This window comes from Herpailurus yagouaroundi, unplaced genomic scaffold (assembly GCF_014898765.1).
Source record: "Herpailurus yagouaroundi ecotype Mexico unplaced genomic scaffold, PumYag 29, whole genome shotgun sequence".
In the NCBI taxonomy this organism is placed as follows: Eukaryota; Metazoa; Chordata; class Mammalia; order Carnivora; family Felidae; genus Herpailurus; species Herpailurus yagouaroundi.
The window spans coordinates 45,696,445-45,711,828 of record NW_024412377.1 but is presented as its reverse complement, the minus strand read 5'-3'; the positions used below and the strand labels follow the sequence as shown (position 1 = coordinate 45,711,828).

The following is a 15,384-nucleotide window of genomic DNA, read 5'->3' as shown; positions in this document are numbered from 1 at the left end:
CAAGAAGGGTAAGCTCTTAATTATTTCCACATGTGCCTCAAAGTGGCAGGTTTACACTCTGTATCCTTTCCCCTTGTGCTTATTCATGATAGCTCTCTTTTTCCCTTTAAAAGGGGGCTTAGATATTGATAAAACAAAGCAGGATAACGATCCAGGACAATATTTTCTGGCTTTGGAACTCATGCCTGTCTTGTTCATTAATTTGTCCTCAATGCCTAGCTTGTTCTGTGGTATATTTTAAGTTCACAATAGAGAGTTGTAGAATGAATGTGTATTTTTCCAGTTTTTAACTTTGATTCTCTCACTTAAAAAAAAATATATATATTACATTTGATTATTTTCATTTATTTATTTTTAATGTTTTTTTTTTCCCATTTATTTTTGACAAAGAGAGAGCATGAGCAGGGGAGGGGCAGAGAGAGAGAGAGAGAGAGGGAGACGCAGAATCTGAAGCAGGCTCCAGGCTCTGAGCTGTCAGCACAGAAGCACAGAGCCCAACACAGGGCTCAAACTTGTGCACCTCGAGATCATGACCTGAGCTGAAGTTGGAGCTTAACCGACTGAGCCACCCAAGTGCCCCTACATTTGATTATTTTTATAATCTCCAGTCTTTTGCAAGTTGGGTGGGATATTCACATATTAATTAACTGGTGTGTGTTTTGTTCATTGCTTTAAAGCACAAGTGATTTTGTTTGCTTCAGCTCATATTGAAAGGAGTCTTCATGTTTTAAAGTTTTTATTTAAATTCCAGTTAACATAGAGTGTAATATTAGTCTCAGGTGTACAATACAGTGATTCAACACTTCCATACAGTACCCAGTGCTCATCATGACAAGTGCACTCCTTAATCCCCGTCACCTATTTCCCCCACCCCTACCCACCTCCCGTCTGGTAACCATCAGTTCTCTACAGTTAAGAATCTTCTTCTTGCTTTCTCTTTCTCTTTTTTCCCCCTTTGCTCATTGTCTTGTTTCTTAAGTTCCACATATGAGTGAAATCGTATGGGAAGTAAGTCTTCATGTTTGAGCTGCTAAATCAGTTTCAGTAAGAGCAGGATGAGAAGCATCTCAGCTAAATGACTTGCCATTCGCAAAAAGAAATTGACCGAGTGGCAAGAGAAAGTTGTCAAAGATTCACTGTTTGCTCCAGATAAACAAATTTGGCCTCAGAATCCTCAACACAGTGTTCCACACGGACACTGCCAAGATATTGAGTCTGACAGGGGAAAGAAAAATTACCTGCTGTCTTTATTCAAAACCACTATCAAATAGCAAATAAAATAGATTTTGGCTGTAGGATTTAGAGCTTCATGCCTGGGACATGAGAAGGAGACGGTCTGCATAACTGGGAGCTGAGGTTCTGAGGCAGAGATGTGCTGGATATGGTTTATTAGATTTCCTTATTTTTTAGCTGGGTACGTGGCTGACCAGATAAAGGGCTAGCTTCCTGCACAATTCAAGAAGCTTCCATTCACAAAGAAATGAGTGAAAACCACATCCCCCCTGGAGCTGTGCCACATAGTGGCCCTGCCCAGAATAGAGATACCATTTTTCAGCTTCTCTGTAGCAGGTTGGGGCTAGGTTTCTAAGATGTGGTTAGTAGCATGTGAGTGGGTGATTTGTGTGACCTCTGAAAGGGTTTTTTTTTTTTTTTAAAAAAAGCAATTGTGTTTTTTATTTTCCTTTTTGCTATCCTGCTGGTTAGAGTATTGAGTTAATGGTTGGAGCTTCAGCAGCCATTTTGGGCTATAAGGTAGCAGCCATATGCTGAAGGTAGCAGAACAAGAAACAGAGGAAGCTTGAGTGTTTGACAATAGCGAAGCTGTTATATAAGCCCTGAATTGCTGACTTCTGAATTTGGTTTATATGAGAGAAAAACAAAACATTTATCTTGTTTAAACCATTGGTCATTCTGTATTGTCAAACCTTTGCAGCACATCCTCATTCTTAATGTATATATTTTCCTTAGCTTATTCTTCTTAGAAAGTCTTTCCTTTCCTAAAGGTTAATAGTGCCCAGAAATCTGGGGCACACAAAGGGACCAGGTTGGTCCTTTGCTGCCTGCTGCCCATTCTCTCACCTTAGGTCTCTTCCAGTCCACCCGGGTGTGGTCGCGAGCATCGCTGTTCTTCCACTGCTGCATGATTTTGGCTGGGATGGTGTCTGTGTAGTTAACCAACTGGAAACCTGTTACATTTGCTCCACTCTCCTTGAATTTGTTTAAGTCAATGTCCATGAAACCCTGTGCAGGGAGGAGGGGAAAGAAATCAGAACGTGATGCCTAGATAAGTCAATTTAATCATGTTATAGGATCACAGGTTTTCCATCCTGCTCCATAAGATGAAACCAGCTGAATGGAGAGACCTTGGTGCCTCCTCCCCTTCCAAAGGTTATCACTAAGTTTGTGCCTGGTTAGCACAGCTAAAGGCACTTGCTCAGAAGCCAGCCATGCCTGGGCTAAAGTGCTGGCTCTGCTATTCAGAGCCATTAGTTCAATTGACTCGGACTAAGTTGCTTGACGTTTTCTTGTCTGAATAACGAAGGTTAGGAAGTTAGGGAGAAAAAGCCATGTGGTGATGCACGTCAAGTGTGTGGGGCAGACTGAGTGATCAATAAGTCATGGTGGGATTGTTATGATGCTACAAATATGGAACAAGATAGAAACATAAGGAGGCAACTGTCTCCTCTACCACCTGCATTCCTCAACCCTTTTGAGAGAAGAAGAATCTGACGTCCATCAGGAGCAAACTCCTGTGGGCTCCCCAAGGTCACTAGCAAGTCTGCACAAGGGGCTGGATTCTGATCTGGATTCTGACCATCCCTCACTCTGTGCCCTTTACTGTACCACAGACTAACATCCACAAAGGATCCTTTACCAGGAATAAATCTTTCCTCCCGATTTGGTGAAGTTCATTCAAGTTCAGGAGGCCTTCACCTTAAAAAGGAAGCCTTGTATTTGTATAATACATTCCATAGAGCACAGTGCTTTCATATCTATGGCCTTGCTTCACTTTATGACTTAATAAGGTAGAAATTAGGTGTCTATTTGCCACTTTAAGAAACTGAGACAAAAGAGGAGAATTGATCACAAAGTCATCAGGTGCATCAGTGGCAGAGCGTGGACAAGGACTAAGGTCTCTTGAGGGGCTTAACTCACTCATCTTTCAACAAACATTTTTGAGACCTCTAGGGCACTATTCCAAGAGTGAATAAAATACGTTCTCTTATGAAGCTTATATTCTAGTGAGACCATAAACAAACAAGTAAACGTGTAGCATGATATACACAATAAACTCATAGGATACTGTCCACATCTCTCTTTTTTAAATTCTTTTTTTCGATGTTTATTTTTGAGAGAGAGAGACAGAGTGAGAGTGGGGGAGGGGCAGAGAGAGAAGGAGACAGAAGCTGAAGCAGGCTCCAGGCTCTGAGCTGTCAGCACAGAGCCCGACGGGGGGCTCGAACTCACAAACCGTGAGATCATGGCCTGAGCTGAAGTCAGAGCTTAACTGACTGAGCCACCCAGGCACCCCGATACTGTCCATGTCTCTTAATTTCTCATTGACTTGATTTAGTTTCTTATTTATTTACTTATTGATTTAAAGTTTATTTGTTTTTGAGAGAGCATGAGCAGAGGAGGGGCAGTAAGAGAGGGAGAGAGAGAATCCCAAGCAGGATCCTCATGCTTTCAGCTCAGAGCCTGATGTGGGGCTTGATCTCATGAATCATGAGATCATGACCTGAGCCAAAATCAACAGTCAGACTCTTGGGGCGCCTGGGTGGCTCAGTCGGTTAAGCGTCTGACTTCGGCTCAGGTCATGGTCTCATGGTTCGTGGGTTCGAGCCCCGCATCAGGCCTGTGCTGACAGCTCAGAACCTGAAACCTGCTTCAGATTCTGTGTACCCCCCTCTCTCTGCCCCACCCCTGCTTGTGCTCTGTCTCTGTCTTTCAAAAATGAATAAACATTTAAAATAAATTTAAAATAAATTTTAAAAAGACTCTTAAATGACTGAGCCACCCAGATGCCCCAGTCTAGTTCCTTATTTAAAACCTCTGGACATAAACAACTTCATTACTCAAAGATACTCCCCCTCCTTTCAAGTGCCTCTCAAGTTCTAATGTTTATTATCTGTATTTTATAAATAACCCAAGATCAGTTCCACTCAGAGCCTTTGTCCTAGGTATTCTCTGCCTCAAAGTGTGCTTTCTCTGGCTGGCTCCTTTCCGTCTTTAGGATCTTAGTCAGCATGCAGTGTCTTCAGAGAGGTCTTTCCTGGCCCCTTTCCTAAAAATTTTTTTTAACGTTTGTTTATTATTGAGAGACAGAGAGACACAGCATGAGCAGGGGAGGGGAAGAGAGAGGGGGAGACACAGAATCTGAAGCAGGGTCCAGGCTCTGAGCTGTTAGCACAGAGCCTGACGTGGGGCTCAATCTCATAAACTTCGAGATCGCGATCTGAGCCAAAGTTGGTTGCCTAACCAACTGAGCTACCCAGGCACCCCTACTGGCCTCTTATCTAAAGATCCAATTCCTACTCTGTGGTAGACACTGTCAGAAGTACCCTGCTCAATTCCACTCCCCCTTAATATACTGATATTTGACTTTCTATACTAACTGCAAATATCTATTACTTCACCCTTGTGCAGGTTAAGCCAGATGTGTTGGGGAATAAACACACCCAGAGCAGCACTCAACCAATGAAAGATGGAGAGTTAGTTGATAAGTACTCCAGGATCCTGTCCCCTTGGTGGGGTGGGGGGAGGGGGTATGTAATCCTGAGGTACATTCTACACCAATGTCTAGAGGTCCCTTAAGGGATTGTGTACTTTTATTGGCTGCTATCCTGTGCCTACCTGACTTTTCAGATTCCCTAATTGGCACCCAAATAAACCACTTATAATTGAATCTTTGTCTTAAGTCCTGCTTCTAGAAGAAACCAATAAATCACTCTACCACCCAGTCCAGTCATTTCCTTCTCAGTGCCCTGTTGAGTTACCTCAGGAGTGTTTATAACTATCTGAGACCATCTCTTTTGTTCCTGTGGTCCCTTGTCTTCCTCCTCCCATTGGAATATCACCTCCATGAGCACAGGGAAATTTTCTGTTTTTTTCATTGATGTGTCCTAGAGCCTAGCATCTAGAGCAATGCCTGGTACAGAGTAGGCGCTTAGTACATATTTGCTGTGTGAATGAATAAAACCCAGAGACGTGCTCAAGCAAGAATGCTAATTAGGCAGGAGAAATATGATAAGCCGGCCGAAAATGCCAGTGGATGGTCTTAATTGGTTGAAAAGAGCAGCTCAGGTTGACTTTTCCCGTAGCCACAGTTGATAGACTTCCACAGAGGCCTACTGATTTGCACAATGTTTCTAGCAAGTTGTTAGTACAGATGGAATCAGAATATGTTTTTGAAGACATTATACCACCTAAGACAAATCCCACACTGGTTAAAAGCTAATGCACAGTTGAGAAATTTCTCTTAATTTTTAGAGAACTTTAAAAAGAACATCTTGTTCATAAACTAACCATCAAGAGACTGAAATGGAAATTATCTCCCGCAGTCCTATTCTGTCACTTGAAAATCTGTAACCAGCCCCCAGGCATTTTATACTCACTGCCCTCATCTTGAACATAATGGGGGCCACAGGAAATGGCAGAGTTTATTCAAACATAAATGTCACTCAATTTCACCACCACAATTTCTGACTGCAAGGTTACTTACTAGAGCCAAACCTCGGTTACGTCTAATCAAACTGATGGAATCCTTTAACGGAACTCTTTGTGCTCCCCTGGGAAGGAACACACAAAGGATCATAAAACAAATTCCTATCTGTGATTTTAGGTAAAAACAACTAAGGGAATAACTTGTGGTCAATGCACATTCATCTAATAGCTGGCATTTTCCCTCTGTAAGATCTCATGCTGGAATGGTAATATGGAATCCCTACATTGTCCTTCATCACGGAGAATTAAGTCTCTTATAGGGACTAGGTTTGATTTCTCTATAATGCAAGTAAATAGACTCTGCCAGTATAGATGGTGTTTTTTTTTTTTTTTTTTTTTTTTTTTTTTTTAAGTTTACTTATTCGGAGAGAGAGAGAGAGAGTGAGATGGGGGAAAGGAAGAGTGAGAAAGACTGAGAGAGAATCCCAAGCAGGCTCCTCATTATCAGTGCAGAGCCTGATGTGGAGCTCAAACTCACAAACCATGAGATCATGACCTGGGCCAAAGTTGGACACTTAATGGACTGAGCCACCCAGGTGCCCCTACATAAGTGTTCTTGACTGAGAAGGGGAAATAAACATGTTAACTGTCTGCCCACCAGTTAACTGCAAAGTTCAACTCGCTCTTTCTATTCCCTGGAGCATGCTCATTAAACAAGGTTTAATTAATCATTTTCTAATTTTCCTTGTCATTTTATTAAAATAAAAAAGACCATGGAGGAGTAACATCTGATATTTAGAATGTTTTTCTTTATCTGCTTTATCTGTGCTACTAATTATGCAACATGTGTAAGGATGCCACATTGCTAATGATATTTTATTAAAGATTTAAACTATGAAGTTTAATTATTACTATTCTGAGCCATTTTTTCCTATTTTAGAACATTCCCCCAAGTACTGAGTCTATTGATGTGTACACTGTGACTCAGGGATAAAAATGAAGTAAATGTACAAGATGCTTCCAGTTATATGGTATGAGAACCCAGGTATCCTGAACCCAGACTCCTTCCGCTGTCCGCGCTGAGCTGTATCAGCTGCTGCTCTTTATAGAGTGACTCTGTTTCTCATCTAAAATATGGCTTTGTGACCAGTGAGCTCTTGGAGCCGTTATGTTACTTTGCTCCTGTGTGCCGTATCTGCACTTCTCTGGCACTTCACACTGTCCCACCTGTGACTGACGAAAGAGTAACATGAGACGGATGCTCTGCCTACTATCTTGGTTCAAGTGCAGATCACCTGGCTGAAATACTACAGGCTGTTGGGAGAGAGGTCTTTAACTTGAGGGATGCATCAGAATATCTTAGAGAGCTCTTGCAAAATAGTCATTCCTAAAAGTTGTCATTCAGTGGCCCTGGTAAGCAATGGACACCTGCATTTTTATAAAGCTCTAATGCTGGCAGATTAAAAATCAAGAAGACTGCCAAATGATAGCACAACCAACAAACACTGAGGCCTGGATGTAGGGATTAGTAGGAGATGGTTCATCATCATCTTTCTAATGGAGACTCAGGGCTGGAATTAAAACTGATCAAGCAAGAGAAAGAGACCTAGACCTAGTATGTAGAAATGTACAGGAAACCGTCAGAATCACTGAACACAGAAAAGGTTTAAGATAGTTATTTTTAAGAAGTTTGAGATTGGAGAAAGCAAGCATTTGCTTTTTATTTTATACCCTGCTGTAATATATGTATGTGTGTGTGTGTGTGTGTGTGTGTGTGTGTATATGTATATGTATATGTATATGTATATGTATATACATATATATAAAATCTGTATATATATGTGTATATATATGTATATACATATATATAAAATAAACCTATATATATATATATATTTTACTATGTGAATACAGTTCCTATTTATCCTATTAAAAATATAGCTCTTCAGATAGTTCTGATGTGCCTTGATGCTTAGAAGTCCTCTGTTAGTCCCTGGAAAGTGGGGGAGGGGGTGGCAGTGGAAGAACAGGGAAGATAAATTGTTGCATTTATTGAATCTTTGTTATGATGTGTGAAGGGAGCCCTGCTTAATTTGTTATCTCCTGGTCTGGAAAAAAGAATGCTGGCCCTATTAAATGCTCTACTGAAACACAGCTTCGGAAGCATTGCTCATAAGAATAATAAAAATAGCAATAATGGCCAAAGTTCCATTTCATTTGAATTATATAACTTCATCTCAACAACGTTCTGAGAATGATAAGATTACTGTCATTTAAAAATGAAAAATGAAATAATTAGTCAACAGGCACCCCTAGATTTATTTTAAACATTTCCCAAGTTCTTATCCTGAGCCAGGCATTCTGTTAAATGCTTTATATAGATAATTTTATTTTATCCCTCAAACAACCCTGAGAGGTGAACATGCATAGGAGGCACCAGATGCTTATTTGCATAAATGAGTTGAGTGAGTATCCATCCCAATTTATGTTGAAGAGCTGTGGTTCAGAGACTTCTAGAAACTCCCCTGAGATCACACAGCAAGCAACAATTCAATCCATGGTCCACCCATAAAATCTGTCTTCTTTATCAGTATGTTGCATTTTCTTGCTGGTGAAGGAACACATGAGCTTGGCTTTAGGAGGGTGTTTAGAGAATGTCCCAAAGAGGGGCAAAGGACCTCAGACAGTGTGGATGACACAGTGAATAGCCCTGAATAAGTGACTGACCCTGCCAAAGACAGGCCTTCCAGGACAGCTTTCTATCTTAAAGGAATATCTGTGGGAGAACACTCTAGTTTTCTCTCCTTGACACCAACCTCTGAAGGTTGGTTAGATGTTTCCCAAGCCTCTGATTTACCTAAAGTCTATTAGTGCCCACCTACCCTACATCCAGACCAGGGGTCAGCAAATATTTTCTGTAAAGGGCCAGATTGTGAATATTTTTGTCTTTGCAGGCCATATGGTTTCTGCTGTAATTATTCAACTGTGCCATTATAGCATGAAAGCAGCCATAGACAATAGTAAATGAATGAGCATGGCTGTGTCCCAACAAAATGTATTTATGGACACTGTAATTTGAATTTCATATAATTTTCACAAGTCATGAAATATCATTCTTTTCATTTTTTTCCAATAATTTAAAAATGTAAAAACCATTCTTAGCTCATGAGCCAAAAAAAAAAAAAAAAAAAATGAGGGGACAGCTGGATCTGACCCATATACCACAGTTTCCTGATGCCTGAAGCAAAGATGTCAGGGATGAGACTTAACCCGTCATTGTACAGATGGGGAAAGTGAGATGGGGGGGGGGGCCGGGGCATGAGTGGCCTAAGGCTGTATGGTTGGTTAGGGGATTAGCTGGGGTTGGGATCTGACTCCTTTTATGTCACTGTAGGAGCAATACAATAATGACCAGCTGTTCGAATAGACTGCGAGTAGAAGTGCTCAATTAAGTAAGGTAGTTAACTCAGGCATTCCTTCTATCTTATGTCAATTATAATTTTCAAAGGATTAGAAGGAAAAGGCATTTCAAATAATTATGATATCCTAAAGAGATGTTTAACACTATAACTACATTGGATATGCTTTCATGTAGCTGTGAAGATTTAGAAAATGGTTTAAGGATCATGAAGAGGCTCTGGGCTATCATTATGACTATTAATTATCACGTGTGGCTGGAAACAAAAGAACCGATTATGCGGCTTACTGGTTATTTAACCTCTCTGAGGCTCAGTTCTCTGGTCTTCAAAATGTAGCTATAATGGCACCTACGGCATGGAATTGTTGTAAGATTGAAAAGAATACATTGAAGCACTTAGAACTGTGTCTGGCACATAGTAAGTGCTTAATGAACGTTAGCTGTTATCATCACCACATTCACCATCATCATTATCACAGCCTCAAAAGAAGTTAGGTGTTGTTAGAACTGCTTCAAAACCAGGCAGTGGGCCAGGCAAGACTCCGGAGAGAACAGGAGGCAGGTGTATGGGACCGCTGCTGGCGGAGGATCAAAAGCGGTATCTTCAAAGCCAGATTTCCTTTTTCTCTGGGATTCTTTCAAGGGGTCATGTCAAGCTGTTCAGCCCTCATCATCCCGCTTGTGTGGACGCCACACCCGTCAGAAAGAAGAGGGGGCATCCAGCGTTGTTAAAGGGGCCAGCAAGAAGGTTTATTAAACAAGCCTGGACACCGGGAAGAGGGCTGCCTCGTCGCACCTCCCTTGAGATCTAGAAGAGGTAACATGGGAATAAATCGAAGAACTTTTAGTTTATACTTAGAAAGGCACAAGTTGAACATGCCAAGTTTCCCCCACTTGTCAGATAGATTCTTAGATGACAGCTCCAGAGAGAGGACGGTTACAGGCAAGTGCAGTTTGAAAAGTCTTGTTACATTAGAAATGCCTGAAAAGTGGGGATAATCAACCTGAGAAATAATGGAAAACTGAGAGGGTAAGTGGAGGATGTACTGAAATCCCAGAAGGGCTGTCATGGGGACAAGGTGGGGGATTTGTTCTCTGAGACTCTGGAAAGCAAGCCGGCACCTATGAATAGGCAGAAGTCGGGGCAGGCAGACTTCGGCTAAGATACAATGACAACTGCCATAGTGTCTAGGATGTATCCAGCCTACTACGTAGGGGGCAGCGTGCTAAGAGCTTTCTTTGTATTATCTCATTTAATCCTCACAACAACCTTGTGAAGCAAGTACTATTATCATTCCCATCTTGCAAGTCAGGAAACAGGCTTAAATGAACCCAGTAGTATCTGCCCAATATAGCACAGCTAGTGAGGGGCGGAGACCACAGTCACAGCAAGTGACAAGACTCAAGTTTGTTTTCCAAGCACTGTACATTCGGCCTCCTAACCACTAGTACTGTCACTCTGACTCATTCACCTCCTGTCCTGCAAGGAAGCACCTGGAATGGCCTGTATCTTTACACTAGGAAGGAATTAGCAGGTTTCCAGGAGACCAAGACATGTGCCTCCAGCTCCTTTAATATGCACTGCTATTTGGAATGTGAACCACGTCTCTTTGTTTCTCTCTCTCTGAGGCCTGTCCTGTCTCTCTGTCTGAGACTGCGGTCCTCCTTCTGACCTGCACTAAGAGACTGTGGGGCTCCCAGGAGGCAGGGGCCTTGGTCCTTACTCTATCCGCAGCAAGCACCTGGAGCATGAGGACTGCCTAATTCACACTGAGGAATCCAGGGAGAGAGAGCAAATATCTTTGTTCACCATTTTCACGATTCTTATATGAATCTCAGCTTTTGTTCTTTGGACCAAAGAGGGCTTTTCATGGACTTTTTCCATGTAGTATACATATGTATTCTGAACTAGGTCATAAATAAGAATTGTCAGGAAGACAGTTTTAGGGACAACCACAGAAATTCTTTGAACCTCAGGAGTTGCTTGCCCTTGGGCAATGGTCTCAACCTCTCCCAGCAGTAGTTGATTGATCTGCAGTAGAAGGGCATTGTCTAGACCCATGGTCATTCAAATTGTGTTCCCAGGTTGCAGGCCTGTTGGCCTGGGGTGGGGGTGGGGGGGGTGGGAAGGCAGAAGAATGGGGTCCTAGAACTCCACCTTCCCTCTACCACCAAAGCAGCTCTGTTTTTTATCTGTTTTACATGCTGGGGTTCTTCCCAAGATTTCATTTGAAAATAGAGCTTTTAACTAAAAAGTTTGGAAACTTCTGAGCCAGTTGATTTCTCCTAAGGGAGTAAGTTGATTTTTCTCTTAAGGGCTCTTCCAGCTTTGATCTATAATTCTGTGATCACATAGGTGTGTGCACATGAATATGGATATATGTGAAGTCATAGAATATTCCTGAGCTGAGGACTCAGTTGTGTCCTCAAATCACCATGTCTCTGCATAAGGCCGTCACATTTTCCTATTTCAGTCACTTTAACGAACCAAAACTTTAATGTGTCTTCACCCTACATAATCCCTGGTAACATGCACGCATATCTGCCTCCTGCGATGTCAATAAGACATTGTAGCTGTGTTCAAATCAGCTAAAATACTGTCTGTATTGGAAATAAAATAAAAAACCCACTAGTGTTAACTGATCCAAGTGCATTTGAAACCAGGGAGGCAGGTACCCGTCTGTTCGGATATCTGCCAATGCACAAATAGACCTATTTCCCAGGCAGGTGTCCATTGTTGACAAAGCATTGTCAAAGTCAAGGCCTCACAGACCAACTTCTCTCAGTCCAGGGGTTTAGGATAAAATGCTGCCACTTTGTGGCAGAAGGTCAGGGGCCCCCAGGCTGGGCTGCTGATGTATGGGTGAAGCCGTGTATCCTCAGACCTGGTACTGGTTAGAATGCCAGAACATCCCGTTATGTTACCTGTGTTCTAGCTGGCTGCAGTCAGAGGTGACATCTGGCCAGGGCCACTTCAGAACAAGGGCCAAAGGTCCATACAAAATTCAGCTTAGTGTGAGGCCCGGAATTCTTGGCGGGCTTTAAACCAACATCTTCCTTTTATATTGATCACAGCCTTTCTGTCCAGGGACGATTAGGCAAAGACTGCAGAAATCCCACTTTTTGACAAAATGCCATCTTAAGCACTTATGAGGTCTCAATACAGTAGGTATCTATTGAATTCTTGGTGAAAAATGAATGAAAGGCCAAACATATGAGAAATTTGAAATCTACTGGGAATGGGGAAAGGAATATTCTAGTTGCTCATTCATGTTCTCCTTCATCTGTTAGTACTTGATACTGAAAAGCACATACTAGACAAAGGGGTGCAGCAGAAAATCACAGGTGTGATCCTTGCTTTCAGATTACTTAAGGTTTCATAAGGAAGGCCAATATTATCCAAGTAATTGTAGAGCAAAATATATGAACCAAAACCTGACCTTGGAGCTCAGGGAAGGCTTCTCAGTGGAAGCAATGAAGCCTGAAAGAGGAGGCTTTGGTCGGGTGAAAAGTGCAGGGAATAACCCTCTAAGGAGAAGATATGCATGTTCCGAGGTTCAGATTCAGAGCCACAAAGGGCAGTGAATCAAAGGGAACATATGTCACACATCAGCCTGGATTGGAATCTCAGTTGTTTACCTCCTAGCTTTGCGACTTCAGGCAAGCTATTTCACCTTTCTGTGCCTCGGGATCCTTCACTGCAAAAATATGGATCGTTATAATATCTATGTCATATGACTGTGGTGAGGATAAACTACATTAACATATGTTAAATTCTTAGAATGATGCCTGGCACATAGTAAGTACTCACCTAGCCCCCTAGCTCATGGGCTCCATGTTCCTTCCATTACATTCTCTGCTTTTCTGTCTTAAAAAGAGGTACAAGTAAGAAGTAAGGACTGAACCCTTCTAGTTACACATTACCCCAAACTCCTGCCATAATCGGTTTTGAGACATCTGTCCTTTCTGCTTCTAGGCTAGTGGGGGCATGCTCTGAAAGAGCAGTTGCCAACGCTGTCTTGCATATCTGGAATAGTCTGTTAACTCAGCATGGAAAAGGCTGTTTCAAATCAGCCAAGGTGTTTGTAAGAGCAAAGGCTGCAAACCCTGAGTGCTTGAGATTAACGAAGCAGTGTCCCCCTTATGCTGAAGGGAGCCCACGTGGCTTGGGAATTTTGTTTTCATATCTCTGGACAGCAGAGAGAGGCAGGGAAGCTAGCACCATAATTTACACACCTGCAAAGGTCCTCTTGGCAATTATTCCTTTTGAAAACACTGTATCAAATCTTCAACAAATTGAGACCCTCAAAAACAAAGATATTTTGCAAGTGATAATGGATCAGTGGCAGAGTTGGGATGAGACCCCAGGCTTCTGCTACACTCACGGTTCTAAAACTTGACACAAAGTAGCTCATTTTATCCTTATCTTGTGAGGTATGTATTCATATTCTCACCTACAGATGAGGAAACTGAGGTACAGAGAGGTGAAGGGGCTTGCTCAAGATCACACAGCTAGTAAGTGGGTGAGCCAAAATTCAAACCCAGTTTCAGGGGGAAAGGAGTTTATTTCTCAGTTTTGTTCAATCATAGTACCAGGCCTAAGAGTTGCAAAGGTTTCCCTGATTTGGGAAGAGATTAGAACACCTAATCTTTAGAGTTAGAGAGATCTGAGTTCAAATTCCAGCATTAGCCACATAACCTTGGAAAAGTTCCTTTGGCAACTTGAACCTCTTTTTTCTGACTCATAAAGTACGAATACAATCCACCTTTCTTGGAGGGACACAGAAACTCTCAACAGTCTCTAGAGTGGATTATTCTAGACCATGAGGTATGAGTGTGAAGAGTAACAGACTAGGCCTTGCCTGATGGAATGCTTGGACCACATGGCAAATGAGGATCCTTTGGGATCTGGGATCAGAGGCCTCTGCAATGTCAGCCGTGATGATCATGAAGTACCCGTGTATTCTCGCTGTTACAAGAGAGTGAGGTGTAGGCAGCGGGAGGGAGGGAAGCCTGTGGGGAAGGGAAATGGGGAAGGTGCAGAAGGTCCCATCAGTGAAGAGAGACTCTGACAGGGACGCAGGGGGGCAGGAGAGAATGCTACTGAGTCTCTTTCTTGGTCTCCATGTTTCTTTCTCTTACACACCACACACACACGCACACGCACACACACTGTGGAAACTAAAAGGCCACAGTGGGGTGAATAAAGCATAAAGAACAGAGCAAATGATTCCTCCAAATCCCAGTCCAGCTCTGTTTTTTAACTTCTCTGTGACCTCAAGCAGGTCACTTCCCTTCTCTGGGCCTAAAGTGCCATTTGTAAAATGAAGGGCTGGCTGAGATGAGCTCCTAGGGACCCTTCAGTCCTAGCTCTCTTGGACTCTTCAAACCAGGGCAAAGGCATGTTCTTCACAGGACCACTGGCTACACAGATCCACTGTCATCCTTCCCCAACACCCCGCAGCCTGCAGAAACCTCTCTAGCCTCTGACTGCCATGCTCTGGCAGCTCAGGTGGCCATTTATGGGGCTTGCGTTACTATCCCACATTGTGATTTTTCTCTCGCATTCGTTAGAACTTTCATTACATGTGCCAATCGAGGTGGAAGATAAGGCCTTGTTCCTTCCAGGACAAAAGTCAAGCTGCATGATTCCTCTTGTATGAGCAGCTTCTCATATGAGCCCAACACAGTGCTAGGCTCGAGGACTTGCTCTGTCCACTTTCGATGATCAGTTGGACGTCTTTCAGAAGCATGCACTGTAAGAAGGTGCTGAGGGAACAGAGAGGTGTCCAAGCTGGAGGAGCAAACACAAAGATCAAGCAGGGTAGGCTCCCAAGCACATGAAGGCTGCTTCTACAGCCTTCTACAGGCTTCTACAGAAGGGCAGTAGACATGTTCTGCAAGGCTTCCAAGAGACCAGGTGGTGCCAGAAGTGCTGAGAGGGTAGCATAGGGCAGACTGGGCTCCCTTCAAGGAAGACTTTAGAAACTTGAGAGCCCTTTGCAAAGAGAAAGAGCTGCCTCGGGGCAGTGAGTTCCCCATCCCTGGGTGTTATTCAAGCAGGAACCAGATGGATGGGCTTCTGTTAGAGATATTGTAGAGGAGATTCTGGCCCTTTATGGGAAGTGGATTAAAAGCCCTCTTAGGCCCATCTTTAGCTACTCATTTGCATAGTCATAACTATGTTCAGATTTCCTTCTCTGCTTCTTTTAGCATTTTGCATTCAAGGATTTTGCCTGTAATGCATGTGATGTGTGGGTACAAACATTGTTTATTTCCTGAACAGTATTTCATTTCACTCA

General features: G+C 42.7%; 1 protein-coding gene across 2 annotated transcripts in view; it reads right to left on the bottom strand.

The window, feature by feature from the left end:
- GRIA1 (glutamate ionotropic receptor AMPA type subunit 1) overlaps nucleotides 1-15,384 on the bottom strand; it is a 307,872-nt gene that overhangs the window by 116,953 nt on the left and 175,535 nt on the right. For both annotated transcript variants that reach the window (XM_040498315.1, XM_040498324.1), the window contains exon 6: nucleotides 2,080-2,241. In XM_040498315.1, coding sequence (XP_040354249.1) covers nucleotides 2,080-2,241 — 162 coding nt within the window. The remainder of the gene's footprint in view (nucleotides 1-2,079; nucleotides 2,242-15,384) is intronic.